Source organism: Phoca vitulina, unplaced genomic scaffold (assembly GCF_004348235.1).
Source record: "Phoca vitulina isolate PV1807 unplaced genomic scaffold, GSC_HSeal_1.0 scaffold63, whole genome shotgun sequence".
Classification (NCBI taxonomy): Eukaryota; Metazoa; Chordata; class Mammalia; order Carnivora; family Phocidae; genus Phoca; species Phoca vitulina.
The window spans coordinates 4,795,757-4,810,763 of NW_022589766.1; the positions used below are offsets into that span (position 1 = coordinate 4,795,757).

General features: G+C 41.7%; 1 protein-coding gene across 2 annotated transcripts in view; it reads left to right on the forward strand.

Moving 5' to 3' along the window:
• The first annotated feature begins 1,965 nt into the window (after positions 1-1,965).
• Positions 1,966-15,007, forward strand: part of SELENOI (selenoprotein I) — a 36,564-nt gene continuing 23,522 nt past the window's right edge. For both annotated transcript variants that reach the window (XM_032391544.1, XM_032391545.1), the window contains exon 1: positions 1,966-2,185. In XM_032391544.1, coding sequence (XP_032247435.1) covers positions 2,129-2,185 — 57 coding nt within the window. In that variant the 5' untranslated portion in view covers positions 1,966-2,128. The remainder of the gene's footprint in view (positions 2,186-15,007) is intronic.

Consider the following 15,007-nt stretch of genomic DNA (forward strand, 5'->3'; position numbering starts at 1 on the left):
AAGTGTCTGCCTTCGGCTCAGGTCATGGTCCCAGGGTCCTGGGATCGAGCCCCGCATCAGGCTCCCTGCTCAGCGGGAAGCCTGTTTCTCCCTCTCCCACTCCCCCTGCTTGTGTTCCCTCTCTCGCTGTGTCTCTGTCAAATAAATAAATAAAATCTTTTAAAAAAAAATCATTTGATATGAAGATTTTCTTCTCTTCATATTGATTAGAACAAACACATAGCGGAAGAAATCTGTAGCATTTTACTTGGGACAGTAGCTCCAGTCTGATGAATACATTGTCCAAAACTCATATTTAGTGCAAAGGCATGTCAATTCAGTATTCTTACCAGTACACAGAAGGGATTTTAAATACAGTACATGCATAAAGGAAATATTTTTATGTCCAAGGAGGTGGTTTCATAGTTTTCATTAGAGCCAATTTCCTTCTTAAAGGGAGATCCATATTTCTAATGTCCTCAAAGCAGACACTACACAGCATATCAAAGACATGGGGAACATTAAGGTGTACAAGACACAAATCCTCTCAAGTGAGGTGAGTCACTCAAGTTTATTTATCTGCCATGTACCATGATGATAGAGGCTTCATATCTATTACCTCATGAGGATCTTGTACTTTAGAAGGTGAGATAAGACACACGCAGAAATAATAATATACTTGGCATATACTGAGCACCCAATAATTATCTGTTTAATGAATGAATATAAGGAACACAAGAGATCTCAAAATAATCACCCTTGTTTCAGAGACCCAGAGATTGAGAGTCCCCCTTAGGTAGTGGTTTCCGACACCAAGAACCTCATTTCATGTTGGGTCGACCACTTCCGAGCTGTATAATGAATGGTCTGATCCTGGGCAGGTTCGGTAATCTGAATTTTGATTTCCTAATCTGTGAATTGGGTCAAGCGCCTCCCACTTCGTAGTATTGTTATGGGAGTTGGTGATAACGTATGTAAAGTTCCCCGCATAGAAGGCGCTCAAAAAAGTGGTAGCAACTATTACTATTATGAAATTTTACTATTGGATTGATACACTCTAGCCATTGATCTAGTGCTCTTTCTACAACCGGCTCCAGTTATGTGCATGCACTTCTGCAAACACACTTAAAGGCTCCTACAGACTCAGAGACCAGTGCTTTTATCTGGTGGAAGACATTAGCAATTTCACTGTTTTTTTTTTTTTAACGATTTTATTTATTTATTTGACAGAGACAGAGAGAGAGAGGGAACACAAGCAGGGGGAGTGGGAGAGGGAGAAGCAGGCTTCCCGTGGAGCAGGGAGCCCGATGCGGGGCTCGATCCCAGGACTCTGGGATCATGACCTGAGCCGAAGGCAGACGCCCAACGACTGAGCCACCCAGGCGCCCCCAGCAATTTCACTTTGATAGAGCGGAGTGTGGAGAGGCCTGAGGGATGTCTCCAGCGCCTTTTCAGGGCCCCTTATATACTGCAAAAAGCCTGTCACCGAGGCTCCCCACCGGCTTCTCGACGTCCAATCACGTTGCCTAAGCACCTACTGTGCGCAGCGCACGGCGCCAGGAGCTGCTGCGGGCCGGGCACGTTCCCTTTCTCTGGTCTTTTACGTCACGGTTTGAGGGAACTCAGCCCTCTTCCCTGAAGTACTGTTGAATTGGTTCGCAGGCAATAGCGGTACCCGCAAGGAAAGCTCCAAACCTCCACACCGGAACGAAACTACAGAAGCTCCCACCTCCCGCGGCAGGGAGGAGCAAGGACCCCTGGGAAATTGACCTTTCGCCTCCACTCACTCTTTACTTCGGCTCACCAATTTGGACGCTAACGAATGAAGCGACGAGAAAACCTGGAAGGCGGGACTTAGTGTTGTCCGATCCACACTGATTGGACTGCGACGGCGTGAGGGGGTGGACCGCGTGAACAGGCTAGCGTCCCTCCCTCGGTGGGCGGGAAGAGGTGGAGGCTGCGCTTGCGCACTGGGAGGCAGCGGAAGTGGCCTGAGGCGGCTACGCGTGCGCGGTGGGCGGAGCGCGGCTCTTCTACCTCCTCTGCCAGCCTAAGTCTTCCCATCCTTGCCCAGCTTGGGTGGTGCTCGTGTCTCCGCACCTCTTCGCGGAGAGTCGCTGCCGAGTGGCCGCTCGGTGTTCGGGTCGTCATGGCTGGTTACGAATACGTGAGCCCGGAGCAGCTGGCTGGCTTTGATAAGTACAAGGTAGCGCCGGGGCCCGCGGACGCCCCTCTCCCTCCTCTTCCCGGCCTCTCCCAGGCGGCTGAGGGGCAGGCGCGGTTCGTGTCACCTTGTGCCGCGTGGCTCCGAGCGGGCTGGCGGGCGTTTCTCCGGGGGTCCTGTCGAGACCTGGAGCTTTGGGGTCAGGGTGCGTGGGGGCATCCTAGGCCAGCCGCCTTGACTTGGTACCCTCCCGGGGGATTGCCTTTTCCTTAGGAGACCGCTCGACGAGAGTGGAACCAGAGAATTCCCTGTGCTTCTTTACTTCATTATTATTATTTTTATTTTTAGCGGATGCAGTTCCCTTCGTGGTGTCTTAATTGTCTTCATTTTAATGAGGTCTCCACCCGTCTCTTGCATACAACTCAGATGGAGATGGTTTTTGGCAGATGAGGCCCGGGGAGGGGGAGTAACTACCGAGGCCATGGTATTGATGCACTCCACTTCCACTCCCAATGAGGAGACTTCCTCAGCAGTAGCTTGGGGCGCTTGGGCTGCCAGATGAAGTAAATGTGCGCAGATCGAACTGTGTAGTAGAAAGAGCGCGAGCTTTGGCGTCCGTAGAAACCTGATACTAAACTCTAATTTCTTTACATGGCGTTGGGCCAGGTAATAGTCCCTATGGTGCAAAATGATTATAGGAATTTGCGAAGGGCCTGACACGTAATGGGCCTCCGGTAAATGCTGGTTGTTAACTTTCCTCCAAATCTGGTTTTCCTCCACTGCTCCCTTATCAGTGAATGACTCCACTTTCTATCCAGTTTTCCGAGCCTGAAATCTGGGCTGTAACCTTTCATCCTTGCTGTCGTGTCGCTTTCACTCTTGAGTCCTCTACCTCACCCACCAGCCAGTGAATCACCAGGTCCTGTACCTTCGTCATTTTTAGCCTAAGCTAGAAGAGTGGTTCCATTACCACTCTTCCCACATACACTTTAAGTAATCTTTTTATTTTAGAATACTTTAGATTTGCAGAAAAACCGTGAAGATAGTACAGTTCCCTATGTCTCATACCTGGTTTTCCCTATTAGTAACATCTTACATTAGTATGTTACATTTGTCACGATTAATGAACCAATATTCACACATTATTAACTGAGGTCCATACTTTACTCAGATTTCCTAAGTTTTCACCTAATGCCCTTTTTCTGTTCTGGGATTTCATCCAGGATATCACATTTCATTTAGTCATCCTGTCTCCTTAGGCTCCTCTTGGCTGTGACCATTTATCAGACTTCCCTTCTTTTTGATAGCCTTGATAGTTTTGAGGAGTTCTGGTTATGTATTTTGTAGAATGCCTGTCAGTTGGGATTTGTCTAATGTTTTTCTCACGATGAGGCAAGGGTTATGGGTTTTTGGGAGGAAGAGCACAGAGATGAAGTTGCATCTCTCATTGCATCATATGAAGAGTACATGTTATCAATATAACTTGTCACTGCTGATACTGACTTTGATCACCTGGCCGAGGTAGTGTTTGTTAGGTTTCTCCCTGTAAAGTTACTCTCTTTGGAAGGAAGTCGCTATGAGCCCTCCCTTGGTAGTGGAGAGTTATGTCTTACCTCCCTGAGGGCAGAGTATTGACATAATTTGTTTGGAATTATGCATGGGAGATTTGTCTTTTCTTCCCATTGTATATTTATCCAGTCATTTGTTTATATCAGCGTGGATGCATGAATATTTATTTTATACTTTGGGTTATAATCAAGTACTACTTTATTTTGCTCGACCACATTTACTCTTGCCCTTATAGTCTTTTCTCTATGTTAAATAGTGATCTTTAAAAAAATGTGCATTACTCCTTTGCTTAAAACCCACCACTGTCGGGCGCCTGGGTGGCTCAGTCGTTAAGCATCTACCTTCGGCTCAGGTCATGATCCCAGGGTCCTGGGATCAAGTCCCACATCGGGCTCCCTGCTCCGCGGGAAGCCTGCTTCTCCCTCTCCCACTCCCCCTGCTTGTGTTCCCTCTCTCGCTGTGTCTCTCTCTGTCAGAAAATAAATAAAATCTTAAAAAAACAAAACAAAACACAAAAAACCCACCAATGTCTTCCCATTGCTCTTGGAATGAAGTCCAAAAAATCCATAACATGATCTGCACAGCTCTGAATGATATGGTCCTTACCTGTCTTCAGCTTCACATCATGCTCCTCACTGTCTGCCCCTGCCAGTATTAGTAGCCATCTCCTCCCCATCCCCCCTTTTCTTCTTAGATCTTTAAGTAATGTTGTTCCATCTGCCAGGATTGTAGCTTCCTTTCCTGTTTATATTCATCTTCATGTCTTCACTTATATGTTACTTCCTCACAGAAGCATCCCCTAAGCTCTCCTCTCCCCTTAAGCGTGCTGTCAGAGTACCCTCTGCTCCTTTATGGAATTTGTTAGTGTGTCTCCCTATTACAATGTAATACTCAAGTGGTTAGACTTGGCTTATGGATCACCATGGCCTTAGCACAATACTACTGTGCATACTAGGAACCCAATAGACATATGTAGAATGAATGAATAGCTGAAAAAAATCATAATGGATTTTGCCTAACTGGAATTGGAAAAACTGTGAAGGACCTTGCTTACAAGCAGGTCATATAGGACATTCCTCTGCTTTCAAGCAATATGGTGTCATACAATTTTGACCTGAGGTGCTGACATACATTAAAATTTAAGTGGAAAGAAGTTCCAGAGCCTTCTTAGTAACCTTGGCCAGGGCTTCACAACTTCATTAAGGAAGGTTATTAACCCAGATACCTCCTGTTTTGCCTTCAGCTCTACCCTCTTCCTGTTATCTCTTCTGCACAGTAAATATTGACATATAAAACTTTTTTTCCATACTAGGATCTGGCTTTCTGGGTGTAAGTGCCAATAGAATAGCTGTTTCATTTGCAGCAGTGTCTGTAATATGAAATCTACTTTTTCTCATAAAGCAGTGTTCCCTAAGTTTATATTTCCAACTAGATAGGTGTCCTAATTTACAGGAAATTTTAGTGTGCTTTTCTATTCCTATGTTTTCCCGTTTTCCGTTATCTGACTCACTTCCTGTGTCTGGCAGCGTATCTCCTATCATCCTGGAAAACAAAGGTCAGTTTAGCAAACATCCAATGTTCACTAAAATGTAGTTTGTTGATTTTATTTTAAAAAAGGAGGGCCACAAATTATAACATAAACTTCTTCTAGTAGAGGGTTCTTAGTATTGTGTTCAGATTAAAAATATGAATCCAAAGGTGCCCAAAGGACAAATCTGTGTGGTCAGTTTTCCTGGAATGTGAATTGCACCTAGAGACACTTGCTTCCTAAAGATCACAGGTTCCCATTGTGTGATCTTCAACAGGAAGTGCTTTATAAATGCTTATTGAATTAAAACAGCTTTTGAAGCAGATCATCCCATAAATGGGTAGACTCAAAACAGTCAAGAGATTTTTATTCCCTGGTGTGACCCTGTATATTAGAGCAAAGTGATGTGAGAAAATTTGATACTATAAAAGCTGCTGGTGGAAAAATTACTTTTGAATTAGTTTAATTTCTTTGGCTCCCTAGAGGTACATCTGAGAGCTACAGTTGGAAACCTGGCAGTTATTCAGAATAACCACCGAGAGGGGTGCACATATGGGTGGTAATTAGATTTCTGTAGTAAGAAACTAAGACGATTGCTTCTCGGTGTAGAAGAAAGCATGGGATGGATTGTATGTTATGTGCTGTCTTAACACTTGTGTTCTCCGTTACCACGATTTTATTAAGCAGATGAATAATTAGTTGAGAGTCTGCCTTCTCTGTTAGGATATGAGCTCTGAGAGGGTAGGGCCTGTAGCTGTCTTGTTCAACATGATCAGGGTCTAGCACATGAACAGGATAGGTGCTCAACAAATATTTATTCAAGGAATGAAAGTGTAAAAGAACATAAATCATTTTGGAAGTGTGGTAAAAGGTTGCTGTGCATCTCCTGGATATCGGAAGAATACTTTTGTATTTTGCATGTGAAGATGTCAGGGGTTTAACTACCATTTTCTCTGTTGCTTATTTATGTACCTTTAGACAATTATATTGAGGGATTTTACCTTTGAGAGGCTTCTCATTCCTCCTTTTTGCCTGATCTTTCTTTGGACAAGTCTTTACAGTTGAAGGATTTCCCCAGTTATCTAAGGGTGAAACTTCTATTGTGGTTTACCTAATCTGACCTAGGGAAGGCATTGTTTAATTGATAGTGTAACAGCTAGTTTCGAATTGTATCATTTTTCTTCAGAGAGGAGGTAAGTGTTGTTTGAAATAACTTGCTTGGTTTCAAGAATATAATTCTATGATGAATTGGTTTCTGCTATTATTCTGTTGTTGCATATCAACAACAACCTGATTATAGGAACTGTGATAATTGTAAATTTATTAGTATTGCAGTTAACAGGTTGTAAAGAGAGACTGTGTGCATCTTGATGATCATGCTAAAGAATCTGGCCTTCACCCTTACTAGTTCACACAGTTTGATTCTGTTTATTCAGTAAGCATTTATTGAGGGCCTACTGTGTCAGGCATAGCATTGGGGCTGCAAAATGCAGTTAGGTAAGTGCTGGGTGCTATGGGAGAGAAGGAAGCAGCTCCAGGGAGAGAGGGTTAAAGCTGAGAAAGGCAGCAGAGAGGGGATGGAGGGGAAAGGCAGAGCTCAGTCTAGAAAGATGAAGCTGAGTAGGTCCCACATTACCAGATGTAGAGGGAGAAAAGGCTTTACAGAGCAGGAGAGCAATGGAATGCAAAAGGAGTGGAGGCCGAGAGTATTTTCTGGCAACCATAAGAAAGTAGATGTTTAGGCATAATGGTGAAGGGGCAGGAGATGAGGCTGAAGAGGAATGTAGGGCCCTGTCAAGAGGGGATGCTTTCATGGAAAGGACTTCTAGATTTTACCCTGTAGATCAGTGTTTCTGTGGCCCAAGGACTATCAGCATCAGAATCACCTGGGAAAGTGTTTAAATAGGAGATTCCTAGCCTCACTTTGGGAGATTCAGATTGGGTAGATTACTGTTATCTGCATGTTAAATACCTCAGGTGATTTTTAGGCACATTGTAATGCTGATGCTGTAGGTTTGGGGGAACTGCTTGATTTTTTTTTTTAAAGATTTTATTTATTTATTTATTCATTTGAGATAGCGAGAATGAGAGAGAGAGAGAGCACATGAGACGGGGGAGGGTCAGAGGGAGAAGCAGGCTCCCTGCTGAGCAGGGAGCCCGATGCGGGACTCGATCCCTGGACTTCAGGATCATAACCTGAGCCGAAGGCGGTTGCTCAACCGACTGAGCGACCCAGGCGCCCCGGAACTGCTTGATTTTAAACAGGATCAGATTTTAATTTTAGGAAGCTTACCCCAGCAGCTTGTAGAAAATGAATGGGTGAGGTGATCTGGAGACCTTTTGGGATCTTCTGGATAAATCTAGGTAAGAAATGAGGGAAGCCTAAATCTAAGTAATGGGGATAGAAAGGGAGCGGGGATTCTAAAGATAGAACTCAAAACTGGTTAACCTACACACTGAATTTGGCCAGCAGATATGTTTAATTATAGCCCACACCATACTTTGTTTCAAAAATTAGCATCTTCCCCATAAAAACCTAGATTTCTTGATTCGTTTGAAAAACCAGAATAGTGGGCAACAGTGGCCCTGAATTTCCTCTTGGCAAGACTCCCCCGAAGCTAAATAGCGCTTGCCCTTTTAAAAAAAGGCAGTTGCTCTCCAGTTTGCCATTTTCCCGCCAGTCCATATGCTTCACGTGGGTCTGCTTCGTTCAGTTTATCTTCCTGACCCCTGTGGACGTTTGTTTGTGATCCTTGATTTAAGATTAAAAATTGACAAGACCATGGTAATGGAGAAGCTGGAGGTGTTGGTGGGGTGAGTCCAGGGGATGAAGGATGGGGAGGAGTCTGGGATGACTCAGGTTCTGGTAAGATGACTGAGTGGAGAAGGGCGGTAGTCACTGAGGTAAGGGTTTTGTGAAGCATTAACCCTGGAAAGGTACCCTTGGTAACAATAGTACCTAACACTTGTTTGGTCTGACTTACCCCTCTTGATAGCCCCAAGAGGAGGTATTATGAACTCCTATCTGATGAGTAAACAAACTCATGAGAGATTGACCCTTATAGAACAAGCATAATTATAATTTAAACGATAAGTGATGCTGAATCTGGAAGAATAACAGTAATCTTTTATGCAAGGCACTTCTCTTGGGCAGGGCCATGTGAAGGTGTAGTTTGTGGACTGGGAATCAAAACAAAGAAAACTTCATGCTCTAAAGAAATATTGCTGGTGGATGAATTATCCTTCACTAAAGGAATATTTCTGTAATGATTTCAGAGATAGAACACTTTTCTTCTGAGCCAGAGTAGACACATGAGAAATTCTTAATCTTTTGATTTGCACTTATGATTGCAGGCCAGCTACAGTATACCATGTTAAGTAAGGCATTACCTAGATATGTTACAGTTAATTCAGACATAACTTATTTTTAGTTGTGCTTGGTCTCCTTGAGTAGATTGGAAGAGCTGCCTTTCCCACCTGTAAATACATTCGTAAGTCTTTTTTTTTTTTTATTTGAGAGAGAGAATGAGATAGAGCATGAGAGGGGGGAGGGTCAGAGGGAGAAGCAGACTCCCTGCTGAGCAGGGAGCCCCAGGACTCCAGGATCATGACCTGAGCCGAAGGCAGTCGCTTAACCAACTGAGCCACCCAGGCGCCCCCATTCGTAAGTCTTGAAAAGCATTTTAGTGGCCTTATTATTATTATTATTTTTTAAGATTTTATTTTTAAGTAATCTCTACACCCAACGTGGGGCTCAAACTCACAACCCCGAGATCAAGAGTCACATGCTCTACCGACTGAGCCAGCCAGACGCCCCTTTTTTATTATTTTTTTTAAAGTATTATTTTTAAGTAATCTCCTTAGCAGCCATAGATATAGATTTATAAATATCTCATGGAAAGAATTATTTTTGCAGTTGACAGAGACAGAGGAGTCTTTCAGAAGGAGTGAAATAAGGATGGATGGGGAACTTCTGCAGAATGAGAGGGAGAGAGATCAAGTGGTAGGTAGAAGGTCACCACATTTTTAGGTGCTGTTTGGAAGAAACATCTTGACTTGGTTCTTTTACTATTTTCTGAAACATCAGTTCACTGAGGATGGCTTGTTTTTCTAACTCCTGTAATGCTTAAATGTGAAGAACTTTGAATAAGAATTTGCCCAGCGCGTAAGGGAAAGTTGGAGAAGATGTTCCGGAGAGACTGATGGGGGAACCGAAGCACAGAGACCAGGAAGATCATGGCAAATTAGACATAAGGAAGTGGTGTGTATGCCCAGTACCAGGCTGAGCCTAGTGAGCCCGGTGAAGGAAAGTTGAAATGGCAAGAGCAATATCATTGTAAATACTGAGTAATAATAATAATGATAATGATAGCAAACATTTATATGGCATTTACTATATGCCAGGCATTGCTTTAAGTGCTTTTACGTATTTTATCTCATTTAATATTCACAAGTGCCTTGTGAAGTAGAGCTGCTGTTACTTTACTGAGGCACAGAGAATTTAACTTGCTCAAGGTCCCAAAGTTTGAGATTTGAACCCAGGCAGTCTGGGTTAGGAGCCCATTTTCTTCATGCTATGCTTCCTCTCAAATCTAAGAATTTGACAAGAAATCTTGTAGTTACTGGATGTTTTGTACCAGATAGAGGAACATTAGAATAAAGACCTTCAGTGACATGCTTAATTGGGTTTGTGTCTAATGTTTGCAGGCGGGGAAAATGTACAGGGAAAAAGAAAGAACTATTTTTGTTTTCTTTTCCCTCATTTAAAAATTATTAGCAGGGGCAAGTGGATGACTATATTTACTAGTCTTACATTTTGTTGAGTATTAAGAACATTTCGTATACTAGTAGCTTTAATTAAGATAAAAGTCTTTTGATTAAATAATTAGCTTTGGGACTAATAATAAGTTTGAAATAAACCACGGGCTAGCGTTCTGACTTAGTGTCATTTTTAACCAGATTTCCTCATCTGTGAAATGGTGTAGTATCTGCCTCATAGGATCATTATCAAAATTGAATGAGTTCATATTTGTAAAGTGCCCGGCACATAGTGCTGTATTGGTGTTAAGTAAAAAATAAAACTTGACATCTGTGCCTGTCTGTTTGTGAACATTGGCTAACATATACACATGTGTACCCATACCCCAGGAAGTTATACCAAGAGAAAGTGTATTTTAGGAAAGCAAGTTAAGGGGACAACTTAATGGAGAGATAGAAGAGTAATGGAGGTCTGTGTCTAGCTTGGGTCCCACAGAGACTTTGACTTCAGATTTCTTCTTCTGTTAAATCATACATAATAATACAACAAGCAGAGTAAATAAATTTTCTTAAATACCACTTTCCTATTTAAGAATCTGCAGTATCCTCCGTGTATTTATCATGTGTTTGATACCCAGATTTCCCTGCAAGGATTTCAGGTTTCTTCACTCAGTGACCCCTCTTTTTGTCTTCTCATCTCTTGTTAGAATTTATTATAGGTTATTTAAGTTTAGCAAGCAAACTTGTTTGTCATCATGAATTGCTTGTTTTTACTGCTCTTGCTTCTCCAATCTTCTGTCACCATCTTCTCTCCAACTTGTTAGTAGATGTAAGTGGTAATATTGACTGAAATGAGATCTCACTGTCTACAGAGTCATGTTTTCTGTGAGTGTAGTTCTTAAAGTCTTGTATTGATAGAAAGTATTTTAAGAAATTTTAAATTTTTGTCCCAGGGTTATTTGAACCCCCCACCTCCTTTTTTTTTGCACTCTTAAGTTTAGGTTTGGTGTTTTTATGCCATAGATTGTTTGTAGCATAATGCCTTGCATTTAGTAAATTTAGTGAGTACTTGCCAGATTTTATTATATCTTGTCTCTTGCTTACAATGCAGTATTTGAAGTTACCATAAGGAGGAATAGGTGTTGGCCACTAAACTAATGGTGTGGTTTATCCTTCAGCTGAGGAGTTGTGGGAGTGCTGTTAATGTTTGCTTTCACCAGAGCAGTGGTCCTCAAACCTGAGTGTGCTGCACAATTACCAGGAGGGTCTGTTAAAAGAGACTGCTGGGCTGCACCCCTAGAGTGTCTGATTCTGTATGTCTGGGGCAGGGTCCAAGAATATGGGTTCAGTTTGGTGACTACAGTTTGCAAACCACCTCATCAAAGAAATATTCAATTATATTGCAATCTGAAGAGCAGTTAATAAAACCAAGAGATGGATATAAAGGAGTAAGAAACTATATTACTGTAATGTATTAGCTCTCAAGCATCGGGTAGTCTTGATTTTGTGGGTAGGAGCCCTAAGATATCTCTTAGTAGAAAAGAGGATGTAGTGCTTTCAGTTATGCACTAGTTTCTTATTGCTGGGTAACAAATTATCACAGACTTGGTGGCATAAAACAACACACATTTATAATCGCACAGTTTCTATGAGTTAGGAGTTAGCCAGCTCCTCTCTCTGTTCAGGGTCTTACCAGGCTGCAGTTAAGGGGTCAGCTGGGCTGCGTTCTCATTGCAGCTTGGGGTCCTCATCCAGGCTTGTGTGGTTGTTGGCAGCATGCAGTTCTTCCCAGTTGTAGGGCTGAGGCTCTTACCTTCTAGGGCTTTCCCACTTTTCCCTGCCACATGGCCCTCACCATAGGCAGTTCACATCATTGCTGCTTGCTTCTTAAAGGTCAGCAGGAGACTCCTCCAAATTGCTAAGATGAAGACTTATATAATGAAATGTATCATGGAAGTGATATCTCATCACCTTTGTCATGTAAAGTATCCTAATCAAGGCAGTGACCTCTCTCACCTTTGCTATTTTCTGTTGGTTAGAAACTAGTCACAGGGTCCACCCTCAAGGGAGTAGAATGAACTATCAAAGGGAGGGGATTGCCTATACAGGGGCTTGACTCACTGGGGATTACTTCAGGATGTGTCGGCCATAAATTGGAAGACAAAAAGTGTATTTTAGAGGATATTTTGAGAATAATGATTTCAGTAAATTGGATCTAGATAGATCATGATTGTATTTAAGCCAAGAAAGGGTAGTCTGGTTTCAGACAACGTGATCAATTTCATAGATGTGTTCCAGGATGAATCAGAAAGGACTTACAGTTCAGACCTTTCTGTTTATTAGCCGTTATAATCCTTGAATTTTATAGTCTCTTCATGTGTAATATAGGTAGGAATAATCTATCTTACAATACCAAATAAGAGAATAGCTGTAATTGTCCTGTGGAAACTGTAAAACATTATACAAATGTAAACATGATGTTATTAAATAGGGGAAGAGTAAGAAGAATTTCCTCTTGTGAAGTTAAAAGTTGCTTTGAACTAGTTCCTAGGGGAAAATAGATTTGGTGAAGGGAGTAACATTTCTTCTCATCACTGATACCTTAACTCTATACTGCTACTTAAATAAACATGCAAAGTACTTCATGCATTTATTCATTCATATGTGCAAACATTCAAATATGTTTATTGAGCTCAGGCTACTGTGTGCCAGAAGCAGAAAAGATCAGGTTGGGAAGTTTTCTCCATTCTCGTAATTTTAAGTTTCTTTATATCCCAGTGCTCAGTGAGTCCCACACTTGTATGTGAAAGGCTGCTCTTTTGATCGCCTTGATATTTGTTGAGTAAATAACAATTTTTTAAATAATTGAGATCCCTCGTTTTATGTTTTGTGCTTAAGTGACTAGCCTGGAAGATTGGAATGCCATTGCTAAAGAACTCTGCTCCAGGAGTGGCTGGTGGGGTACATTTTGGCAACAATGGATTCTACCCCTGGAAAGACTTAAAGCACGTAAACATAATTGAGCCATGAGTCCTGTCAGCAAGGACCTCTGACCTCAGTATCGTACCCCAGTGCTGCACCGGACACTGAGCTTCATTGTGCAGGGGGAGAAAAGAGAGAGTTGACTCTTTCTTTCTTTCTCTTGTTTTAAGAGAGGTTGGTAATGTGTGTTTTTCATTTTAGTCATGTCTGAAAAGTTGGTTTGAGCAACAAATATTATAATTTCATATAACCCAGTTGTGAACTAAAATTGGCTCTTTATGGATATCTTGCTTTTTATTCCTAAAAACATGGATACTTTTGAACTCAAGAATTTTGGAAATAATTTAAAAAAATTAAAAATATCATTTCGAGTTTGGTTGCATCTGAAGTGATTAACAAGTGCAGTTTATGAACTATTAATGTCTTGTATCGAGCCACATTTTATGGATTACTATAGTTAACTAAATATGTTTTATAAGTATAAAGCTTCGGGGCGCCTGGGTGGCTCAGTCAGTTGAGCAGCTGACTCTTGATTTCGGCTCAAGTCATCATCTCGGGGTTATGGGATCAGGCCCCACATCTGGCTCCTTGCTCAGTGGGGAGTCTGCTTGAGGATTCTCTCTCCCTCTGCATCTCCTCCCACTTGTGTTTTCTCTCTCTCATAAGTCTTTTTAAAAAAGTATAAAGCTTATATTTCAGATGGGTAAAGACAGGCCTTATTTTAAAATCATTTGACAATAAGAGTCCTATTCTACTTATATTGTTTAGAAGACAAAGTAGGGGAAATCTGTTGCTGAGTATAGATAGTAGAGCATTACTTGGGACAGTGGCCCCAGTCTAATTAATAATTTGTCTAAAGGTCTGTATTTAGGGCAAGGGTGTGTCTTCGTATCAATTTTCTTAACAGTACAGAGAAGGGATTTGAAATATAGTACCCTTGTAAAGGAAATACTTCTATGTCCAAGGAGGTGGTTTCATAGTTTTCCTTTCATTGGAGCCAATTTCCTTCTTAAATTAAGGGGAGTCTCACATTTTTAATGTCCTTCTCGAAAACATATACTTCACAGCATATTTGGAAGTAATTTAGAAGTCACTGTACTGCTAACCCTAACCCATAATCCTCTCCACCTGATGTACTTTAAGTCTTGTAACTGGCTTCTATTTGCACTTTGGTCCCTGTCCAGTTCTTTTTACACTGTAATCAGTACGATGCTTTAAAAATGTAAATCAGGATGTGCATTGGGTTTAGAATAAAATCTAGCTTACTGTGGTCTTGCTGGGTGGTTTAGGCCCACGTCTTCAATCTCATTTCCTGTCACTCTTCCCTGCTCACTAAGCTATAGCTGCATTAGCCTTCCTCCAGTATTACAAATATTTCTAGTTTTGTGGTCTTTGCACATTTTTGTTCTCTTTGCTTGGAAGGTATCTTGGCATGTACTTGCCTCCCTGCAACACCACACACGTGTGCGCACACACACACACACAAATGCACACTGCCACATATATATTCTTTATTTTCTATTTCTTTTTAGGTATTTTACATATAAATGCACAGATCTTAAGTGTCTAATTTAGTGAATTTTTATATATGTATATACCCATATAACCACCACCCCAGATCAAGATACAGAATTATTTCTGGCACCTCAGAAGGCCCCCATTCAGTCTCTTCCATCAAACTACTATTATGAGTTCTTTTGTCATAAATTAATTTGTCTGTTTTTGAACTTGATATAAATGGAATCTACAACAGCATGTTCTTTTTAGTGTCTCGCTTCGTTGACTCACTATAGTGTCTCTTATGTTCCTTATCTGTCTTCTCATCTTCTCGGCCTCAGCTGTGTCCCCTTCTTAAAGAAGCTTTCTCTGACCACTCTGACTATGCACACTCCCTGCCCCATGTCCTCTTGCAAAATACCCTGCTTATTTCCTTCACGGTATTTAGCACAACTTGTGATTATTCCTTGTTTTCGTGCTTACCATCTGTCTCACAATGGGCTGTAGACTTGGTTAACATAGGTAACATT